The sequence below is a fragment of the Mchenga conophoros genome, linkage group LG11 (assembly GCF_057382185.1).
Source record: "Mchenga conophoros isolate Kocher_MC1m ecotype Shallow Benthic linkage group LG11, M_conophoros_male_GT1.1, whole genome shotgun sequence".
NCBI classification, from domain to species: domain Eukaryota; kingdom Metazoa; phylum Chordata; class Actinopteri; order Cichliformes; family Cichlidae; genus Mchenga; species Mchenga conophoros.
The window spans coordinates 24,463,354-24,485,185 of NC_140536.1; the positions used below are offsets into that span (position 1 = coordinate 24,463,354).

General features: G+C 44.6%; 2 protein-coding genes across 3 annotated transcripts; both read left to right on the forward strand.

Moving 5' to 3' along the window:
- The first annotated feature begins 1,259 nt into the window (after positions 1 to 1,259).
- On the forward strand, positions 1,260 to 11,987 carry LOC146564148 (F-box and WD repeat domain containing protein 10B). Of its 2 annotated transcripts, XM_085291697.1 has the most exons (13): positions 1,260 to 1,703; positions 6,264 to 6,382; positions 6,836 to 7,065; positions 7,408 to 7,531; positions 7,793 to 7,914; positions 8,395 to 8,481; positions 8,699 to 8,788; positions 9,089 to 9,177; positions 9,814 to 10,036; positions 10,136 to 10,258; positions 10,674 to 10,839; positions 11,598 to 11,686; positions 11,848 to 11,987. In XM_085291697.1, the coding sequence occupies exons 1-13, from the start codon at positions 1,614 to 1,616 to the stop codon at positions 11,952 to 11,954; spliced, it is 1,659 nt and encodes a 552-aa protein (XP_085147823.1). In that variant the 5' UTR covers positions 1,260 to 1,613; the 3' UTR covers positions 11,955 to 11,987. The 2 variants fall into 2 exon arrangements, with proteins under 2 accessions (XP_085147823.1, XP_085147824.1); XM_085291698.1 differs by lacking the exons at positions 1,260 to 1,703; positions 6,264 to 6,382 and adding an exon at positions 6,415 to 6,751.
- Positions 11,988 to 12,711: 724 nt separating this feature from the next.
- pianp (PILR alpha associated neural protein) lies at positions 12,712 to 21,832 on the forward strand. Its single transcript, XM_085291699.1, has 6 exons — positions 12,712 to 12,763; positions 13,271 to 13,327; positions 13,526 to 13,917; positions 14,301 to 14,379; positions 19,470 to 19,616; positions 20,298 to 21,832. The coding sequence occupies exons 2-6, from the start codon at positions 13,317 to 13,319 to the stop codon at positions 20,317 to 20,319; spliced, it is 651 nt and encodes a 216-aa protein (XP_085147825.1). The 5' UTR covers positions 12,712 to 12,763; positions 13,271 to 13,316; the 3' UTR covers positions 20,320 to 21,832.

Genomic DNA, 21,832 nt, shown 5'->3' on the forward strand with positions numbered 1-21,832 from the left:
ATATATATATATATATATACATATATATATATATATATATACACAATTAATTTGTATATAAGAAACAAATTAATTGCCCAGGTGAAACAGACAGATCTGCCAGTTCTCTGGCAAATGCCGATGAAGATGCATGGTGCTGGTCTGTGAGCACAGGTGAAATATGCACTGTAGGGCTCTGTCAGTGCTCCTCCTGTTCCACTTCAAGTAAAGGAGCAGGTACCAGACCTGGTGGGTTAATGCCCTTCTAGGGATCTACGACTTCTACCACTCTTGAGTCGAGGAGGAGGAGGTGGAGTACCTCTGCAACCTGAATGGCCTGCAGATAGTGTCTCATGCATTAATGACAAGCACACTAGGAAAAAGCAAATTAGAAAAAAAAGAAAGAAAAATAGTACACAAACTGAATGCAATGATCTATGGACACCACATGCAAAATGAGTCTGTCGTGAGCCGTGCTGTGCTGTGCTGTAGTGTGCTGGAGCAGCAGAATGTGGGAAGTGGATAACAACAGAGTGAATAAACTGATTCGCAAGGCCAATAATGTTGTGTGTGTGGAGCCTGATTCTCCGACAGAGGTGTCAGAAAGGAGGATACTGTCTAAGCTATTGTCAATATTGCACAATCCGTCACGCTGTCTTCATCTTGTGCTGGAGCGTGTTCAGGAAATACTCATTCAGCCACATGCACTACAGAATTCTACAGGACATCATTCCTACCTCTGGCCATCTTTACAACTTTCCTTATCATAAATGGACTCTTTTCACTTGCAATATCCTGTCTATACTCTGCATAGTATCATTTTAACTTTGGAATATTAAAATTAATATTGCACTTATTTTTACTTGTTTTTTTAGAGAGTTAACTTTTTTAATCTTTCATATTTATATTTAAAGTGACCACCTGTAACAATACAATTTTCCACTGGGATTAATAAAGCATTTGGATAAAATGCATACACTTTTGTGGGGGAGTGCTGTTTGTTGTTGCCTCTCCACTATTCATGTTGTCACTTTCTTTGCACCAAAGCAGGTTAAATGATCCACAGTGGTTAGTGCTTCCTAACTGGACACATTGTTATCTCTGAATAATGAAGTTTAACCGACTTTGTGTTTCCTTAAATTTTTTATTTATTCATTTATTTTTCAACGAGTGTCTTTCACTCGTCGGACGCTCAGAAATACAAGCTATGGGGAGTACATTTGAATGCAGCACAGTTTTACAGCTCTGTCCTCCGGTTGTCATGGTGACCTTCAGGGCCTGGATTTTGAAGAAGAGCCTCACACAGTTATATCATTTCGTGTATGCGAAACCGTACATACGCATTACAGTGTTTTTAAGTAAGGACATGGTGTACTTTTATTATTTATTAACGGGATTTAGCACCTCTTTCTGAACGGACCACACGATGGCGCTGTAAGGACAGTAATACACCTCTAACACATCGTCAACATCCGGCGACACGTCTCTGAGCCGCCCTGCTAAGCCTCTCGATGCATCTTTATTTATTTAAACCGCTTCAGACTCTTTATTTAAAGGAAATGCTGTTTGTTTGACGCTCTCTTCCAACTTGAAAGCCAGTTTTAAAGTGTAGCTAACCGGGTTAGACAACGCCAATGGGGGAGGTGAGGAAGCTGCAGAAGAAGTTGAGACAGATTGAAAATCTGGAAATAAAAATCAATCTCACCCCAGAGGAAAGATTCAAGGTACAGAAACACTTCATTCGCCTTTCCCTCTTCATTACATCTCCGTGTAGCCTGTGTGTAAATCCTGAATAAATTTCCCTCAGGTGAAGCACGAGGTTATACCTGCAAGAGCAGCACAGACACACATTTAGCCTAAATTAAAAACATCAGATAGATATTGACCTGCTGACAGTCACTACAACAAAGCTGTCTATTCAATAGACCACACAGTCAATGTAAGCATTAGAGGTTTGCCACATAGTACAAGTCAGCTGCAAATAGGTGTGAAGTAAGGCTTCTTAAAACTAACAGTGTTGGCATCGTAAAGCCATGATTAACATGCATTAATAATAACCGTGCAATGAATAATTTGACAGTTTTCGCCCCAGGAACAGCAGAAGATCACAGGTTGAGCCGAATGCATCTGGAAAATATAATAATCAGAAACTTCAGGAGAGCTTCTGCGTGTTAAAGACCAGAATGTGAATGCAATAAGAGAGTGGCCGAGCCCCACAGCAGTGATTTCCGTGTACTGAGCTGCCCCTGGTTCTGGCAGCAGGACTGTAAATGCATGCATGCATGGCGTGACACACATTTCCAGCTGAAAGGCATTTGGCAGCGTTTTTCCCAAACATTTTGTGCATAAACAATGCAAGCCAAAATTTCAATTTCAAGACACACCTGCATTCATAGTTGTCGAAAATAGCCTGCACATCATCTGAAATAGGATCGTTTTTCTTTTAATTATATATTCTTAGATGAAGGCACGTTTAAAAGCACGTGTAAAGGATCTGGACGGAGCTTTAAACCTTAAGTTTAGCTGGTTCCGTCAGTTTGAGAACCTTCATTCAATGAAAAACAACCAGTGCTTCCCACCTGACCCCTCAGAGCCAGCTCATTTGATTTGTGCAGTAACTTTAGTCTATTTAATGAATCCATGAAAGTTGTTATCTTCTTACTATATAAGCATTTTATGAGTTGCAGGGCCTCAGGTGGGCTGAAATTTGGAGCTTTTTTTCTCTCTCTATCTATAACTGTATATATAATAACATATATAAAACTGCAGGTGTCAAAGTCTAAAGACAAACTTTGTACATCATAGTTTCAATTGCATGACACCAGTTTAATCTCTGTGACATGGAGTAACACAAACAAGCAATGGCATCCTTCATGTTTGATTTGTTTTCTCATCATTCACTGGAGAAAACGTCAAACATTGCATGCTGGGTAAACCTTCAAGGGTCATATCAACATTTGAGATAGATGGCCAGTCAAAGCACGTGAAAGCTGTAATATTTACCTGCGTTTAGATACCAGGTTCATCTCCATCATCTCGCCGTGATTCCCTCTGTGCCAAAGGCATTTTCTAATACAGTCACATTTCAGCACTTACGAATGCAGCGTTTGGCTGTGAAATGAAGAAGCAACATTGGTACTGACATGTTCTGTATAATCAGATTCTGTATAATTTCTTGGCTTAAACCTGACCTTTATGGTGTAACTATGCATATTTCCAGCTGTAGTTAGGGTAAAAAGTTTTTGTTACCTTACATAATAGAAGTTTATGCATACCTGTCCATTTAAGAAACAGAAATGGATGTTAAACTAAAATAAATGAGCCCCACTTATGTAAAATACTGGTTATAATATTGTGTTGCCAGAATTATGTATATGCAGTAAAACCCTCAGTTTGGAAACATATCACAAAGAGGATCCTGAATATATCTATTCTGAAAATGAAGTAGGACCTGGATCACAGAGGATGGTCTGAGATGAGCCAGCAGATTAGGACACTACAAGTATCACAGCAACTGGATGCTTCCCGCCGGAGTTTTTTGACATTTTGTTTTTAATTCAATTTTGTTTCAAAGAGTGATTTAGCTTGTATCAGTTTAGTTCTTTTTTTAGTTTCACTGTTAGCATAATGACCTTGCTTCCCTCTAAAGTTTCATAAAGTGAGTGAAAGGGACACGCCATCTTATGCAAAAAGAAAAATGACACAAGATTAACAGGGATTGAGGCAACGAAATGCAGCAGGAACAACCACTGACATATTTGACGGTATCATTGAGCAAACCCAAATGATAAAGTCTAAAAAATCAGCTGATTATGAGGAAGTCAGTCGGGAGCATTTACACTTTACGTCATAAAAAAACGAATCAAAACATAAAGGTAATATGAAACGGTGACAATAACAAACATATTGTGCAAATTAAATCAGTTCTTATTTATAAAAACAGATCGTCTCTCTATTGAAATGTGATGAAGCGACTGAAAAACATAAAAGAGTAGCAACATTTTCCTTGCAGTGTTGTTAAAATGCAGTTATATTCAGAGTTTTTAGTATTGCATCCTTTGCTTCACAATGTAGTGGTTTACACACTCGCCTAACAAGTGAAAGATCCTCAGTTTGATCCCAGGAGGAGAAACCAATCCCCTGGGGGTTACGTCAGCAAAAGCAGCCAGCATAAAAAAAACATCTGCAAAGCCACCTGCTGTGGCGACCCCTCGTGGATAAGGAAGCAGCTGAAAGTGGCTTTATTGTGTCCTTTACTTAATGTGATGAAAGTTTAGATTAAAAAACCAATACAGGGAAGATGATATCGACTTTATGTGCAGGAAAAGATCAAAACGGGTACAATTTCAAATCAATTATAGTGCAAATTTAGGAGTAAATGCACCTGCTGCCTCTGCAGTCTTTTAAAAAATAGCTTTAAAATCCCCATACTAACCAGTTCAAACATCTCAGCTTGTTCCATAGGAGAAACCAGGAAGAGGAGCAGGTGCGTCTGACTTTATTTCGACTCTGCAAGCAAACATTCGTGGTTTAAACACATGTGTATTTAAACCAATCAGAGGAAGGAACCAGGCCAAGGAGAGATTCATTTATAACAGCCTGCTTTAGTCTTTGGACATATACAGCTGGCTTCTTATCACTTTAGAGAACAGTGTTATGTGCAGTTTTCACAGCTAGTAATAAAAGGTAAGGCACAATGGTTTAGAGTATCCAACGTAGTGGGATTCTTTCATAAAGAGCAGATCACAATAATCCAATAAAGGTGAAAAATGAAGTGTTACTTTGCCGTGTGGGAGAAGAAACTTAATTTTGATGTGCTTTCCTTCAGCATTACCATTTATTTCTCTACTTCGCTACATTTTAGAGCAGCGGTGTCAAACTCATTTAAGTTCATAGGCCACTAGGAACCGAGTTTGATCTCAGGTGGGTCCTACCGGTGAAAACACTTCATAGTAATCATGTAATAATAGCAGACTTTTAAATTCTCCTTTTTTCTTATACAATGTGAAGATCGACTTTCTGAATGCATTTAACAAGCCTCCCATTCACAAAAGAGATGAAGTGCAACCTGAGATGTTTTAGAAAAATAAGTGCAGTTTTTCCACGTTCTGTTATTACAAAGAAACCTGTAACTTTGTGATCATGGATCTTCATTCCAAAACCTACTTGCCACAGGGAATGCCTTTGTTTATAAGAAGCCTGTAAAAATGAGAAGAATGGCTCATGTCATGATCTTAGAGGTCTGAATCATTAACCTCTTTCAAAACAATTTTTATCCAACAAAATACAATCTTCTTCTTCTTCTTCTTTTGGCTGTTCCCTTTAGGAGTTGCCACAGTCGATCATCTTCCTCCCACCTATCCTTAGTATCCTCTTCTCACATCAGCCCTCTGCATGTCCTCCTTCACTACACACAGCTCCACGTTCAGCATCCTTTGTCCAGTATCTCCACTATCCCTCCCCTGCACAACTCCAAACCATCTCTGCCTTGATACTTATTTGAGCTGTCATTCTGATCTAATCCACTCCTAATGAAAATCTTCAGCTCTGCTACCTCTAGCCTGCCCTCCTGTCCATTCTAGGTATTTATATATACGTGCATGCCAATAGGTGGTCCAGTTGTGGCCTGCAGAGGCTGCATGTTTGATACCCCTGTTTTAGAGTGAAACGTTGTGCCTTTTCTTTAAATAATTGATCTGACAGATCTATTTGCTGGTTCCTTTTTTAATTAGAAAAGTAGACGGCAGTCTTAACTAGTCTTACCTAGATTAAAGTGGCTCTTCCACAGCTGATGATCAAATATTACGATTACACAGCAACACTTTATTGTTCTGTTTTAAGAATACATTTCCCACAATGCAAAAGCGTGTTAGATGCACTGCGCCTTGGAGATTTTCAAATGCCTGAACCCGTGTTTTAAAAATCTGTATTCCGCAATCTCCTGCTGGTAAAAACCACGATAATTTCGAAGCTCCGCCGAGAGCCACGAAAGATACAAACACTGATTTTCACAGGCAGAGTAAAATGCTGACAAATAAATTGAGAAATAAAAACTAGGGGAGTGCTCCTTTAACCGAGGAACCAGCCACCTAATCTAAAATTGACACGCTTGATTCACTCATTCATGCATATTTCAAAGCTCACAATCTAACAGGAGTATGCTGTATGTTGCGGGCTGCAGTCTAATAAATCGAGACAGGCCGGGTATGTTGGTTGTGCATATAAACAACTTGTGGATTTAGCAGCTTGGTTTACAACCAATCTCGTGCCTCTTCCCTTCTCAGATCTCCAGGAAGGCGGAGCTTCGTTCCAGATTGGCTGAGCTTCAGCTGCAGCTTTCTGGCCCGCAGCAAACTCTTGGGATTGTGGGAGACGGAAAAAAGGAGAAGATGAAAAGACAAGTGTAAGGAAGTGAGGGAGAGGTACCAGCCACGGGTGGGGGGGCAGATGAAGAGAAACATAATTCTTCAAAAGCAACAACATTCACTTTGAAGCCTTTGATCTGTTTTGTATGTCTATCCAAACACATTGCAGGTCAAATACTGTCATGCTTTAGGAAATTTGGAACTTTCTCCTGCTCGTCATGTGTAAACATCATTCAGGGATGTCGTTGTCCTTATTGGAGCCCCTAAGGAGGGAAATCCGCATGTGTGTGGACATTAACATAAAACTGAATGAAGTACGCTGATTTTCTCCTGGCAGGCAGACTACAGACTACTACTCTTACAGGAGTATTATTTTAGTTTGTATGACACTTGGAGATCCTCCGCAGGTATCCTCACTGTCACCAAGCTGTGACTGTGTGCAGTTTGCATCTCGATTATATATTCAGCACCTGCTTTCTGCACTGGCACAGGGAGGATGTCCCAGAGGCCCTTCCATCACAGACGCCTCCAGCCTCCAAGATCCTTAAGGGAGAAGAGGAGTCCAGAGCTCAAGCAGCGCCAGCCCCGGCTGCCAGGCAGAGGAAGGCGGAGATGGGCAGAGAGCGGGAAAGGACAGCGGCGGCCAAGGTGTCAGATAACTGTCGGGACGTGTCAGGCGACTGCGCGGGCTCTGACGAGGAGCGGCTACTACGGCAGGAAGGTGGGATAATTAAGAAAAGTGGCTGGAGAGATTGCCGTTACGATTTGTCACTGGCAGTTAAAAGCACAAAGCGGTGCCCTAATTTGTGATTAACATCTAAAATCAGATTATTCTTCTTTGCCCCGAAGGAGTCCTAACAAGCTCACGAGGCTGCCAGTTTTAAAACCAACTGGCTGCATATGCTTCCCTGAAGACAGGGCCCACGTTTTGCATCCTTGGAGCTAATTTAGCCCCACGCTTTGCAGTGGCAGACTAATCCATATTGAAGAAGTGTGTGTAGATTAACGAGCCAGGGTGCTGATGAGTCAACACTGCTAATTGCACAAATCATTTCTTTTACAGAAGCTGAATTTACATCCCTCAAAGCGTCGTGGGAGAAGGCGAAGTTTCGCTTGAGGCTGTTGCAGGGTCACAGTGACATAGTCACCTGCGTGGTTGCTGTTGACAACCTGGTGGTTTCTGGGAGGTAAAGCAGGAAAAGAAGACTCGATTTGCATAATGGATATGCAAAGTGAACATTTCACCTAATTTATCACTTAATAGGCTCTTGCTCTCTCCCTCGCTGTCTGACATATATTTGGTTTTCTTCCTCCGCCTGATCACTCGGCGCAAATCTCTTGCGGTTTATGTGGAACGCCTTTTAACTTTGCTTGTTTTCTCCCCCCTCTCTCTTTCTTTCCTCCTGAGCCCTCCCTTTTTCTTCCCGTCCGTCATTCTCACTCTTAAGTCGAGATACGACAGTGAAGGTGTGGCACGTTCCCACTGCAACAGAGCACAAGAACTTAGGAGGTCACACCGGCGGGGTCACCTGTCTGGCAGCACCTCCCCCTGAGTATTGCAAGAGGCTGGGTGAGGAAACACACGCACACACACATCCTAACATGTGGGCCGAGCAGAGCTGAGTAATGCCGCTGTCCTGCGGTTTGGTAATTATAGGAGCAGTTCATCAGATCAGCCCAGAGAGAGGTAACCACAGTGGACACTTTAGAGAGTTCACTGTCTGTCTGAAGCAGGCAGCCTTCCATCATTTGCACTCCAACACATCTCCGGCTCTCCTCCTACATCCCCTCCCCACCTGCTTCCCCAACTTAAAATACCAAGTCTAGAAGTGAACTGATGACGCAGCTCAGTCGAACCATAGTCTCTCTTACTAATTACATGGTTCCTTTTTAGTCATTTTCAGTCTTTGTCTTGCGGTCTCCTCTTTTTTATTTTGCGCATCATCACTTATTTACAGCTTTTTGCCAGCGTAATCTCTTTTCTCTTTCCGTCTCCCCTCCTCTGTCCCCATTCTGCTCTTTGTTTGGTCTGCGCGTACCCCCTCGACAGCCTGGTCCCTGTCTTTGTCCGACAAAGAGAGGTTTATCTTGAGTGGCTCAGTGGACTGCTATGTGAAGATCTGGGCCCTGAGTATTGGTAGGCTTAACCACACAAACACACACACACACACACACACACACACACACACACACACACACACACACACAGCGACATAGAGTGACATCATACATATATAGGTAGATGGAGCCTGAGGGTTGTGTGTGGGAAATGTGTGCATCGTAATCAATGTTTGCCTGTGTGACTGATGGCCTGCGCCCTGTCAGTTAAATTCGATTTTTACTGTTTCCTTCAGGGCAGTGTGTTAAGTCTATCTACACATTCAACGCTGTGACCGCGCTCTGCTTTGTGCCGGAGGAGGATGGCTACATCATCACTGGATCAGGTGTGTTTTCCTGAGGACAGTATGTGTTGGTGACATACCTATTTTTGTGCATGTATGTGCCCGTTTTTTGTTGTTGTTGTTGTTGTTGTTGTTTATGGGACTAATATGCATGCAGAGTCTGACAATGTGGCATCATCTGCCAGTGAGTTAGGGAGAGCAGCTCAGAGTTATCGAGCTGAATCACAGTGATGGAGGCACACAGTTTAGGCAGCCAGGCTCAGGTGGGTCAACCGTAACCCACAATAATGACTGCCAGTCGCCTGTCAGCGTGTATTAACCTCACACTCTGTCACCCCGCAGACGGGGGGAAAGTTCAAGCCTGGAGCTGGGACACTTTCCAAAACTGCCAGTCAGTCAATGCTCACCAGGAAGCCGTCACCTCCATCCAGGTGGGTGGGTCACTCACCTGCTGACCATCACGCTCTCTTCACACGGAGGATGCTCAAGCTGTTTTCATTTTCAGCCTATTTTTAACTTGAAGAGTTTTTTTGTTTCCCTTCTGTGGCTGTCTAACGTAGTTTTTCAAACTCTTGATTAGTAATTTGTGAAAAAGCCTCTTCCCCGGAAATCAAACGGCTATATTTCTTCACATCATCCTCACGCAAGCTTTCCTTGTTTATTGCTTTCAAATGGAAATCAAAGATATTTGTTAAGATGTAAGCTGTGGAGCTCGTCCAATTTTAGAGCATACTGTATATATTTTGAGCGAAAAAAGCCTTTTTATGAATATTGAAACCCAGAGCTGGATATGCACATTTTTTTTTTCAATTTGCAATCATCATAATATGCCTGAAGCATTAAAGCGTAGCACATCATTGTCATCCTCTGTGTTGTTTATCATGCAAAACGCAAAATCCATTTATAACCAGCAGCAGAAGCACAGAGACATTTTAAAACTGTTCACACACTTCTCTTGCATTTGCACTAACATGCATACACTCACTCTAAGACACGTGTACACAGACACACACACAGGGTAAAGACTTAAATCACCATGACAACTGTGTCTCTTGTGCCCTCCGCAGTCTCAGGGTCCACTGGTGTTCAGCGGCTCGGCTGAGGGAGGGTTGTCTGTGTGGGAGAACCGGGGTTCGGATAGAGACCCCCTGAGGCTGCTGCACCACTGGAACAGCCAGGTGACAGGCTGCGGAGGGGAGGCGTGCGGGCGTCTAACCCTCAGCCCGCGGGGAGACAGAGTGTTCCTGGCTTATGGTCGAGCCTGGCTCAAAATCCTGCACTGGAGGACCGGTAGGCTGTGTGTGTGTCAGAGAGGAAGATCCAAAAAGGAAGGCAGATTTAGTGAAATCTGCATAATCCTTCCACCTAACATCTGTCCAATTATCACAGGAACGATGACCAGACTGACCAATCACAGCAGTATCACCGGAGTAACAGATTGTATTCACCAGACGGGAGGCCTCCTAATTGGATCCTGCTACGATCTGGCGAATGGAGAGAGCAGGCTAAATTGTGAGTCCCACATCTCTCTTTTTTTACCATTGCAGGTGCTGTTGCAAAGCCCGCACTGCTTTGGTATCTTCAGAGAACCAGACCATTTTTTGGCACCTTTGAAAACCAATAATTATGCAGTGTTGCTAACAGAAGCTGGGATAATTACCGTGGGAAGGAGATCATTGTGGACAGAGTCTGGGGGCTGCATCCCGCAGCAATTCCAGCTTTGAGGCCAGCAGATTGGTGATGGTGTGTTTCTGCCAGCTATTTTTTAGGGGAGGCGAAATATGCGGAACTGGTTCTAGACTGGGGACCAGTGCTGTATTGCTGGAAAACGAGCAAACCAATTTTAATTTACCGAGAATGTAAAAACGCAGTTTTACACACTTTATGTTCCTCCGTTGACTTCCGGTCCCATCATGTCTCTCTCTAGTGTTCTCTCTGCCTCAGTGTCGGTACCTGGCCTCTCTGACCTGGCCTGACGCTCCCAGAATCATCTGCTTTGCAGCATGGACCACTGGGAGCGGAGACCACCGATGGGTCACCGGAGGTCAAGACCTCATCGTTTGGGAGCAGCTCCCGAGTTCCGGGAGGCAAAGGTGGGAGCGATACTTGTCAACACCACTGGCTTAAAAAGATTATAGATCCAAGCTGCTCAATTATCTTCCTTATTTGAATATTCATTGTTTGTTCTGAGGTCAGCTGCACTTTTAATTCTAAAGCTATAATTGGATTTAATGTGCTAATGGGTTTAATTGATTTTGACACACACATTTATCTTGATATCATGCTTTTGGTTCAGGGGGTGTTAAATCTAAGGCGAATATAAGGGGCTAGAACCAGCCTGCCACAGGGCTCAATCTGGTCCACTGGACGGGTTTGCAAAGAAAAGTCATGAATACTTCCAATTTTTTCACGAAATCTCGGTGCAGTGGTACCAGCTTGACTGTACCGGGAGTAAAAATCTGTGAAAAGTTGAAAGTATTTCCACGACACACCGAGTTTGAGGACTCATTAATCAGAACATACTGTGGTTGTTCAGTCGTGATTTACTCCACATATGAAGTGTTTTGTGCCTTTGTAGATCAGCTGTGTAAATTATAATGCACATCTAATGAGAATAGATTGAGTGAACATGCAAAATTGAGACGTATTTCTACAGCAGCACCTTTTTCCTCAGACATCTCAGGCTGTTTTTCATCTGTTTTCTAAATGCGAGTGTTGCCAGAGTGTGATCTATAGGTTGCTATGCAGTAGTTTTACTGTTTGGTCCACTTGAGATGAAATCGGGCTCTTCTGTGAACTATAACGAGTTCAAAGCGCCTGCTTTATTTAATTGCGGGTGTAAATGTTACAGGGGTGATGTCACGGCAAGGATAGACAGTCTAATGGATTCCTGTTTACTGGAGTCAGAGGGAGACACTGAAGATGATGAGGAGACTGATGGTACACACACACACTCTGCAATTTCACACACATTCACATCTTCATTTGCTGCCTCACACGTTTAATGAGCAACCGTGGAATTGCCGAAATGAATACGGTCGTGTTAATTTTAGGTGATGCTTGTCGTGAAAAATCGTTATGACCCCCCTCGTCTAATTTAGATTACGAGGATAACGACGAAGGCGGCGATGAAGGAAAAGACAGCCGGTCCGCCGCCGCGGAGGAGGACGCAGGGTCCGGCTCGTGGCTCCGCTGCGCTCTCCAGTGAGCGCCGCTTTCTCGTGCCGAGAACACCACGGCCTGCAGCCATGAAGAGGAAATGAGAGGGTGGGAGCGAAGTGACAGCGAGGGAGGGTGCAGGGGTGTGAAGTGTGACAGACCGAGTATCAGTGTTGGAAGGAGAAAGTGAGCGAGTGTGCGTGTGAGCGCGATAAGCAGATTGTTTTCTGTGTAAATATTATTTTCACATACAATAAAGCTGTCACACTGTGACTCTCACCAACAAATTTGCATCTCTTTTTTGCTCTTTTTGTATTTCCGTCTGACCCCGTCTCCTCTGGAAACACCAGTTCTTTAGCCTCCTCTGCCAGCGTAAATGAATGTAAATTAAATTTTATTCCCGTCATTCCTTTCTCTCGCGCCTCTTCCTCTTTACTGTCTGTATTTCTGTCTCTTTTTTTCTCTCTGGGGTGTCCTTGCTGTCTTTGTAAACACAATTGGAGAGGTTTCTTCTTTTTTTTTTTAACCTCCGCCTCCAAAATGAGCTTATTAATGTCGTCCTCGGTATCATTTCTGTTTGGCTCGTCAAATTCATTTCTTTTTCCTCTGTGTCCGTTTAATTGAACCCATTTAAAAAAAAAACACATAATTAGCATTTAAATCTCTTTCCTACAGTCTCTTGCCCTCCCCACGTCGCTCTCTCTCCCCTCTCTTACTCCACCAGACTCTGCATGTCTCAGTCGCTAAGGCAACCGATGCTTTTTTTTCCCCTCCCTCCCTCACTCTCTCTCTCTCTCTCCCTGTATCTCCCCCTTTCTCTCTGTCTCCCTCTCTCATTCCCTCTCTCCACAGCCAGAGGTAGGCATGATAACTGATATGTGTCGGAGCGCGTGTGTTCGTGTGTCTCTGAGTGACATTTCTGTGGCATTTATGCAGTAGTTGTTGATAGGAAGTTATCTCTCTCTGCTCAAAGTGACTTATAGAGTACTCGCTCCATGCATGACGACTCTAATGATGATTAATGTGCCGTGCTCAGGTGTGTGTGCGCTGTGGATGTGTGTGACAGGGCAGAGCAGACGACCGGTGTGTACTTCTGGATGTTTTTTTTTTTACCATGCAGATGTGTGTGAACATGTGGCGGACAGTTGAGCTTTAGATTGTGATGCCCCGGGGAGTCCGCGTGTGTGCTTCTTTCAAAATGTGACAGAGTTGGCTTTTCGCCAGCACTCTTGCTGCTGTCTGTGTTTACATGGATTTTATGTGGCAAAACACAAGAAGAAGAAGAAGAAAGGAGGCGACAAAAAGCAGGACCCTCCCCCCTTTCTGGCTTTTATTCCTCTCTTGCCCCTCTGTTTTATCTTACAGAGAGAGATGATCGGAGAAGAGGAGTCTCAGTGAACAGAGTGAAGCGATGGAGAGATGGTAAGATGGATAGTTTCTGAGGTGGAGAGATGTGTGGGACGCAGATGCATAAAATGTCATTCTGAGTGATGGCCGGCTTGAGAATCAATGTCTAAGCTGTTGAGGTCGTGCAGGGCGGCCGCGGACAATGCATTTTCTCAGATAACTGTCCTGTCACTCCACCCTCTCTCATCCTTTCTCCTTCACCTTTCCTTCCAGCTCCATCTCTCCTGTCGCACGACTGACTGGCCTCATCTCTCTCCTCCTGGTTGCTTTGGTGACACAGCCCTCCACCTGTAACCGTGACGACAGAGAGGCCGAGGAGCAGGTGGACGCCTTGTCGGTCCAGCTGTCCGTCACCGCCCAAGTCACGCCCACCCCTCTGTGGGCGGTGGTCTGGGGTCCCACGCAGCAGCTGGAGGACGAGACCTACCACTTCCTCTCCAGCCAGGAAACCGATCACCTGTACCTGCATGGGAACCAGCAAGAGGCCAGCACCGCCACGCCTGAGAACTGGCTTTACCCTGACGAAAGCATGCAGCCACCACTGGAGCCCAAGAAGGGAGTGGAGGATGGTGGGACTGAGGCAGAGGAGACAGAGCCTGAGGAAGGTGGGCATCAAGAGATGAAGGATTTCTAAATAAAGGTGTCCATGAGTTGCAGTGAGCGAACACACTCACATGCCAGGAGTCCTCTAGGGAATTAGCTGTCATGAGGGTGAAGGCTGACACCCAGCTGTGTGCACCCGGCTGTGTCTGCGGCGGGGATTGCCTAATAAAGTTCTCATCACTCACAGGGAAGAATTAGCCGCTGTCATAACTGCAAAACACAGAGGAGACGTCATCGGATGGGTGTGATAGTTGGAGGCTAGAGTCTTGCACGTCCAATTTGATGTTTCAGCTGGCTACACTGTTTTCTTCTTTTGTTCTGGCTACAGCTAAACAATCTGAGATGAATAACTTCGTGAGTGTGTGTGTAAATGTGTGTGTTACAGTGGACCCACAGTTCTATGTCACCGTGACCATCTCCTCGCTGCTCATCCTGACAGCAGTCATCATTACAGCCAAACTCTGGTAGGAACCAAAATTCTCTCCTCCACCGTGTCGTGTGTGTGTTTGTGTCCATGACCACATAAATGAGGTGGGCATTGCTGAGTAAGGATGAGGCGACTTTCCTTGTGTAAGCCTGACACGCAGCAGGGTGGTGTTACTGGATTCTTCTGGTTAAAATACCTCAGGGCCTTTTTTTTTTTTACAATGGTAAGAAATAGAAACTGGGTATTTTCCAAAAACTGAAATTGCACACTTCAGTGGAAGCATATGAATGTAGCAGCATCTTGGACACTTTAATGTTGAGAGAGGTGTATGAGCTGCTAATTATCATCTTGTTTTTGTTCTTTATTTTAAAATCATGGTTCTTTCCATTAAAGCAGGGATGTGTTGAGGCCAGCTGAATGTTTGATTAGAACAGTCCCAACATGGGGATTTGTAACCCCACCAAGGAGTTGAAAGAAAAACCTGAGGCATAATGAGATGATTAAAAACAAAATATTCTGCTACAGAAAAAATTTTTTTTTCTGTCTTCAGACTTTTATCTCATTAATTACTAGATAATTGCACTTCATTAATATTTTAATAATTGTAAGTGGACTAATCTCGATTTGATGACCTGGTTGTTATCCAAAGACAGTGAGGAGAGGGTGCAGAAAGGCAAAATCGTAATCTTGGCTTAATCTTCACTGTAGGTTATACCTGACTCAGAAACTTGTCAGGACAGGTCATAAGTGTTAACAGAGTAAAGCATATGTAAAAGAAAACAAGGCCATAAACTGTGATGTCACCGGTGGGTTCACAAAATCTTCACTTGTGCTGAGTCCTTGAGATGAGTGTTTTCGGATGTCGCTCTCTTGTTTTTTTTAACCAGTAAGCAAGTATGCGTGCTAATAGGTAACACTGTGTTAATCACATGCTAGCCATGGGCTGAATCACAGCCTGCTTTATTGATTATTTTACTCCGAATGGCAGCATGATTTGCTAAGTAAAATTCATAATCTTCTCTTAAATTAATAAGACCAAAAACAAACTCGTTAGGATAGACTTTACATAGGAAGTGGACATACCTATGAAGCCATGATGTCACCCATTGTTTGGTGGAAGCTTCAAATTTAGCATTTTGGCTGCTGACCATATTGGTTTGTGGAGCCTGTATTTGCTGTATTTGGGCAAGTGGACGGAGTAATTGGCTAAGGCTAACGAACTCGGGTTAGCAAGCTGAGCAAGTAGCATCCATAAACTGTATGTGAGCAACACAAAGACACAGACATCTGCTAATTAGTCTTAATTAACAGACTGATTAAAATACTGCTGTGAATTTCACTCATTAAAACTGAAGCACAGACTTGCACCGTCGCTGGAAGTTCCTGACGGTGCTCCACCAGAAACTTCCTTGTGATTACTTTGCCTGCTAGCATGTTACCACAGTCACCCACAGTTGACATGAATAACGCCCGCTTGTCTGCGGTCTCTACATTTACTCTCTGAGCAGTAATTGCGAAAAAATGTGATGGAGTTCACAAACAGAAAACATTCGCCTTCATTGTAAAAGTTATGCCTTACTGCTCCACCCAACACATTTTAAACAAACAACTTCTTCTCTAAAGGCAGAATATCATTATTTCTGGTTTGCATCATTTACAGGCAACCTGCTGTTTTCCGTGCAGACTGAGGGTACCACAGTAACTTGCTAACAACCAAAGCAACTACAAGAAGTTTTTGGTGTAGCACTGTGTATCTCTATTTCAACCAGTTTTATGCTAGCGACTGCTAGCAACCTCCAGCTACTGCATAATACACATTTTTTCTTTCAGGGCCTGTGCTAACACACTGGTATCTAGGCTTGTGTGACTCAAGCTTAAAGGCAGCTATTGACTGAAGCTACCTGTGTTGCCACAGCTTTTAAGCCTTAAAAACATCAAAACAATTGACTTATAAAACATGTCATTGCTGTACAGTTGTTATAAAGGTTAAATAATCCATAGATGCCAAAACTGTATTTAATACTAGGCTGCAAATATTCCTTTTAATGGTGTATGTTGGCCATTTAAACATAGAAGTCAGTGGCGACTGACTCACTTTTGTAGCCAGCCTCAAGTGGCCACTAGAGGAACTGCAGTTTATGGACTGGTTTCATTTTTCAGCTCTGAGGTGAGCATCATTACCACTTTATCTTAGACTCCTGTACAGCCAGGCTTCCTCTTGGACCCAGATGAGTCTCCCTCTGCTGGAAATAAATTAAAAATGCAGGTTTATGGCACCATCTATGGAACTTGTTTCCATCACTGAGTTTTTTCCCCTTTTCTTTCTTTCTCTTTTTTTTGCCAGGCAGAGTTCATTTTGAATTAACTTTGGATTTTTAACTCAAACTTTTGAGTAAGTCAAAATTTTGACATATGGGTGTTTTTCATTGGCATAAACAAGCTTTAATAACCACCTAATTGTCTTTAATTTTGAGACCTATAAGTCAAATCCATCATAAAAACCCAGATGCCTCATGTTTTATAGACAGTTTAGGAGAGTGCTGAATTTGCTTTTTTATGTAGTAGTATTTAGACTTTTGTTGTTGTTTTTTTAAATAAAGCGAGTAAGCAAGAGACACCATTTTCCCCCACACATGTGTGTAATGGGACAGATGCATGGGGTTTAGATGAGTGGGGTTTTTCTTGAAGAGGAGACTTTAATGGCTGCAGATGTGTTTGCCCGCACACGCTGGCCTGCCCGTCTTGTCTGTGCGCCTGTCGCCGATTATGTTACGGGCCTAAATGAGAGCTGAGTAATTGCTCACTAATGACTTTATTAACAGCACTTGTGTTCCCAAAAGTCACGATTGGCACAGATGTATCATTTAGAGCCATTAAAGTTGCAGTGATTAAGCATTAACTATAACCAGTGATCTCTTGTCTTATAGTTTTGGGTGTTCACGTGGCGTCCCCGAGCGTATAGACGCAGAGTGGGCGGTGTGTGTGCGCATGTGTTATGTTTTCAGGCCGGGGAGGCAGGTAGGAGGTGATCCGTACACACATGGCCATTATCTCTCCGCGATGTAGTGAAGCACTTCTTCGCCTTGCTGATCAAACCAATAACGGCTCATTTATTTGACCGCTGGGACCCCTCTCTTCCCACTCTCACACTCCCTCCCCCCCTTCTCGCACTCCTCCTCCTCTTCCTTACTGTAATCTCATCTGCACATCTTACCTGAATTTCTGTTGTATCACTTTTTTTTCATTGCCTGCATCGGTATGATTTGTTCTCCCCCATATCCCCTTTTCACGCTCTCTCTTAATCTCAATTTTGCTCCCACACTCGTACATTATCTACCCCTCATACCCCATCTACCCCTCCCCTCCTCGTTTCTCCTTCCCCTTCGGCTCCCACTGGATTTTTTTTCTCTTCCTTTTGTTGAATACCTGTTCTCTCCCCCCCCCACACACACACTTCTTTTAGGTTCCTCGCTTTGTTCCAGTTATCGTCAGTGCCTTGCTCTAAAGCTGCCTGTCTCTGCACAGCCGGTACTTCTCTTATCTCCCCCACCAGTCTCCTATCTCTCCCAGCACCGCCAGTCCGGCTGCAGATCCACAGATAATCCTCCAGCTTGCCGTGAGCTGATACATGATAAGCCCCCCTTTCTCTCTGTTCCTGAGACTGGCCTTCGCTCTTGTTTCGATAACTTACTTCACCTGGCGCTGGCAAAAAAACAAATGGTAAATGGCCTGTATTTATATAGCGCTTTACTAGTCCCTAAGGACCCCAAAGCGCTTTACATATCCAGTCATCCACCCATTCACGCACACATTCACACACTGGTGATGGCAAGCTACATTGTAGCCACAGCCACCCTGGGGCGCACTGACAGAGGCGAGGCTGCCGGACACTGGCGCCACCGGGCCCTCTGACCACCACCAGTAGGCAACGGGTGAAGTGTCTTGCCCAAGGACACAACGACCGAGACTGTCCAAGCCGGGGCTCGAACCGGCAACCTTCCGATTACAAAAAAAAACCCTACACTGCTTAGTGAATCCCAAGTGGTATTAGAATAGCGAGAACTGCAGGGAGTCAGTCTGGAGACATGGCAGCAGCTCCTCTCTATAGACTGGCTCGTACTTCAGTGTCATAAATGTGTAAATAACACCATGTGTTAGAGGGAGAAAGTGCCGCGGAAGGAACGGGAAGGGGGTACAGATGGACCGAAATGATAGCCTATAGTGGAAATTGGCCACAGTCCAGTTCATTATGATTATAGAAGAGCGGCATATGTGCTCAGTGATTTTCCCAGCCCTAAAATCGTCAGTGTGGCTAATGTCATCAAGTGTGTGACGGTGTGTGTTTGTGTGTGCGCGTACAGTGAGAGGAGTCAGCCAGGAAAGAACAGGTGTTACTGAGGGACGATGAGGGTGCACGAGGGCTTTTATGGCGGTGAGAACAGCTTTGTTGTGCGTCTAAGTGTTCCAAAGAGCCCGAACCTGCGCCTCTCAACTGCGTCTTCACCAGAACTCCCCTCTCCTTACAGGAGTAATGGCACGACACCTCAGTCACGCGCCACTGCTCCGTCCGTTTCTTCGCCTTGTTGCATCCTTCCCACCTCCAACCTTCTGACTCCCTCCCCACATCTCACAGTGAAGTCTCCTTCCCCATTTCTCGCTCTGCCTCCCTCCCCCCCCCCCCCCCCTCCCCTCTCCGACAGTGTTTTAATGAGTCCGATGAGTGCACTAATTCTCTCTCACAGTGGCAGGATAATGTGTTCGCTGATGCTAAATGGATCGGCTGTTCCTGATGTTCTCTGACTTTGTTTCTCCCTCTGTGTCTTTCATTCTGATCGCTCTCCTTATCGTTCCTCTCCGCGCCTCTCTTCATTTCAATCTCTCTGTCGTTTCCTCGTATCCGTCTCGCCCTCTCTTACTGTAATATCTGTCTCAAACTCAAACTAACTTTATTGCATCTGTTTATGCCCCGTTTCTCTTCTCGTTTGTCTTATCTCTCTTCGTCCTCGCACTTGTGTCCCACTCCATGCCGACTGCTTGCCTCTTTAACTCTTCATCCTTTGCAAATCTTGTCCCCCTACTCCCCTCCTCTTCCTCCATCTATCTATCTGACTATCCTTTCTCTCCCAGTTACGATCGCAGCTGTTCCCAGCATCCGCCCCCGCTTTCCCGTGGCGTAGCACCCCCCCTCTCCCTCGCTCTCCCTCGCTCCCTTGCTTCGGAGGACAGCCGGCAGACGCTGCACAGCACCTCCTCCTCCTTCACCGACAGGGAGAGGTAATGAGTCGCCTCACCAGCTCTACACGGCCCGAGTGTGTGCGCGTGCGTGCGTGTTTGTGTCAGTCTCTAAGCCGCATGTGCGTGTGCGAGTCTCCGTGCAACCCCTGGATTGAAGTTTTCTTCCGTGTCTGTGTGTGAAGCACCCGTATTACCTTTTCGCATGCACTGTAAGGACGTACCTGGAGTGTAATTGGACGGTGGTGCTATTCTCTGTGGAGTATTCAGGCCTGAAGTGTTGGCGCTGCTCTAAGATGTATCAGTGTTTTAAACTCCCTCACCGAATGAGTCATCCTGGGCCTATCAAAAAAGGCGCCCAACCACCATCCATGAAATGATGCTTATATTCGAGAGTATTTAAAGTTAATCTCAATCAGGATAATTATAGAGCTACACTCCAGTGCTCCCCCTCTCACTTCCTCCCCTCCCATCAGCTTCACCTCCACCTTCCTCTCCTCCTTCCTCGCTGCTCTTCCGTTTCTTCCTCCCCCCCCGCCACCCTCTCCGTCCCCCTGCGACGCAGCGTTCCTTTTGCATGTACACAACTTTTCCAGCTTCAGGCTTTTGTGCTCCACTTCTCCTCTCTTCTTCTGCCTTTTCCTTCCATCGCCGGGCCTCCCCAGCTTCTTCCTTTCCTTCTATCCCTCTCACTCTTCTCCTCTGTGTCTCTTGCTGTGTCAGGATCCCTGTTGTGAACCTCTGAGGTGACTGTTTTTCCATATGGTAAACATTTCTACGGGGCCTGAGGAGGAGCATCAACAAGACCGGAGGGTGCGCCCGCAGCACCGTTTTTATTTTCTCTAAACTGTGAAATGAATTCAGGGATCCCAGGTATCCAGCCATCACAAAACACTCCTGCTTCCCTGAGGTCTAAAAAAACAAAAAACAAAAAAAAGGAACATCTGAACTCATCTCCCTCCTTTCCTCCGTCCGTCCGTCCTTCCTTCCTTCTGGCTTGGTGTAAATTTCTGTTAATGTGGATCTGCGTCACTGTGACATGTTCTCCGTTTTCCAGCCTTTATTTGGCCCCGAGCTCTGCTAAGCTTCGACCCGCCACGACTAATTCACAAACAAGCAGTTTAAACAACCATGAAGCATCCCATTATCCCCGAAATGCCCTTCCTGTGCTTCCACAACCGTTCTCACCGATCCAGCCCCACATGTGAAGCTGTTTAGTATTAATGGCAATCCCGGCAGAGTCTTCTTTTTACATAACATGACACTCAAATTTGGCTCAGATTAACAGGCTTGTAGATGGTTAAAAAGCCATTCTGAGCACCTCCACACACTGAACGGGGCATTTCACAAAGCTGTTTGGCACGGCTGTAGCCAGCAGCCAATGTGTTTAACATGTCACGCTCCAAAAACTGCTGTTTATTCCCCGCTTTGAGCGCCCGAAATGCAAATAGTGTGGCTATATCCCTCTGCACTATGCAGAGGAGCCTGTTTTTGTTTCAGTTTTTCCTCATGATTTGTTCTCTTAATTATCTGGCCGACGTTCACCTTTTCTCGGCGAACCTTTTTTTCTGCCGGACGCTGCACAGGTACTTCAAATATTCAGGACATGAATGGAAGCGAGGAACCGTTCCTGCTGAAAATCGATGTTTCCCAAAGGTTTGGATGGTACACTACAAAGACAGATTGATGTATCAGTGAACTGCACATGTGATCAAAGGACTGATGTTAGCACAACAAGATGTTTTTCTTCTTTTTTCCCCCCCTCTTCTCTTCACCCGACAGCCAAGTATCTCAATCTGGAAAACAAAACCACCATTGTTCCCTCTCACATTATTATCATCATTTTTTTTAGCTGTCTTGGGTGTACCAAAGGAAAGTAGAACATCAAGGAGCATCGTTTCTGTATCTCCTGTGAATCTGCATGTATACACCTGTGAGAGTTGCTTTGAATCTATTATTTATAAAATGTCTATTTTACCTATCAGTGAGTGATGTCTTTTAGACCCTTTCAAAGCCAAATGTCACTTTGTGTCTGGCAACTTTTCTAAGCAGCTTTGAGGCATGACCCCCTCCTCCCCTCCCCCTACCAGTTACACAAACACACACAGATTCCCACTACACACATAGTGCTGGTGGCATCATGCGTAGCTCGTGCAATCCTCCAGATATCCAGTCTTGTGATTTTTAGTAGCATTCCTGTAGAAATGTGGTCTTTCTGTACCATGGAAGTTCAATAAAGACCCAATACTGGCGTTTTA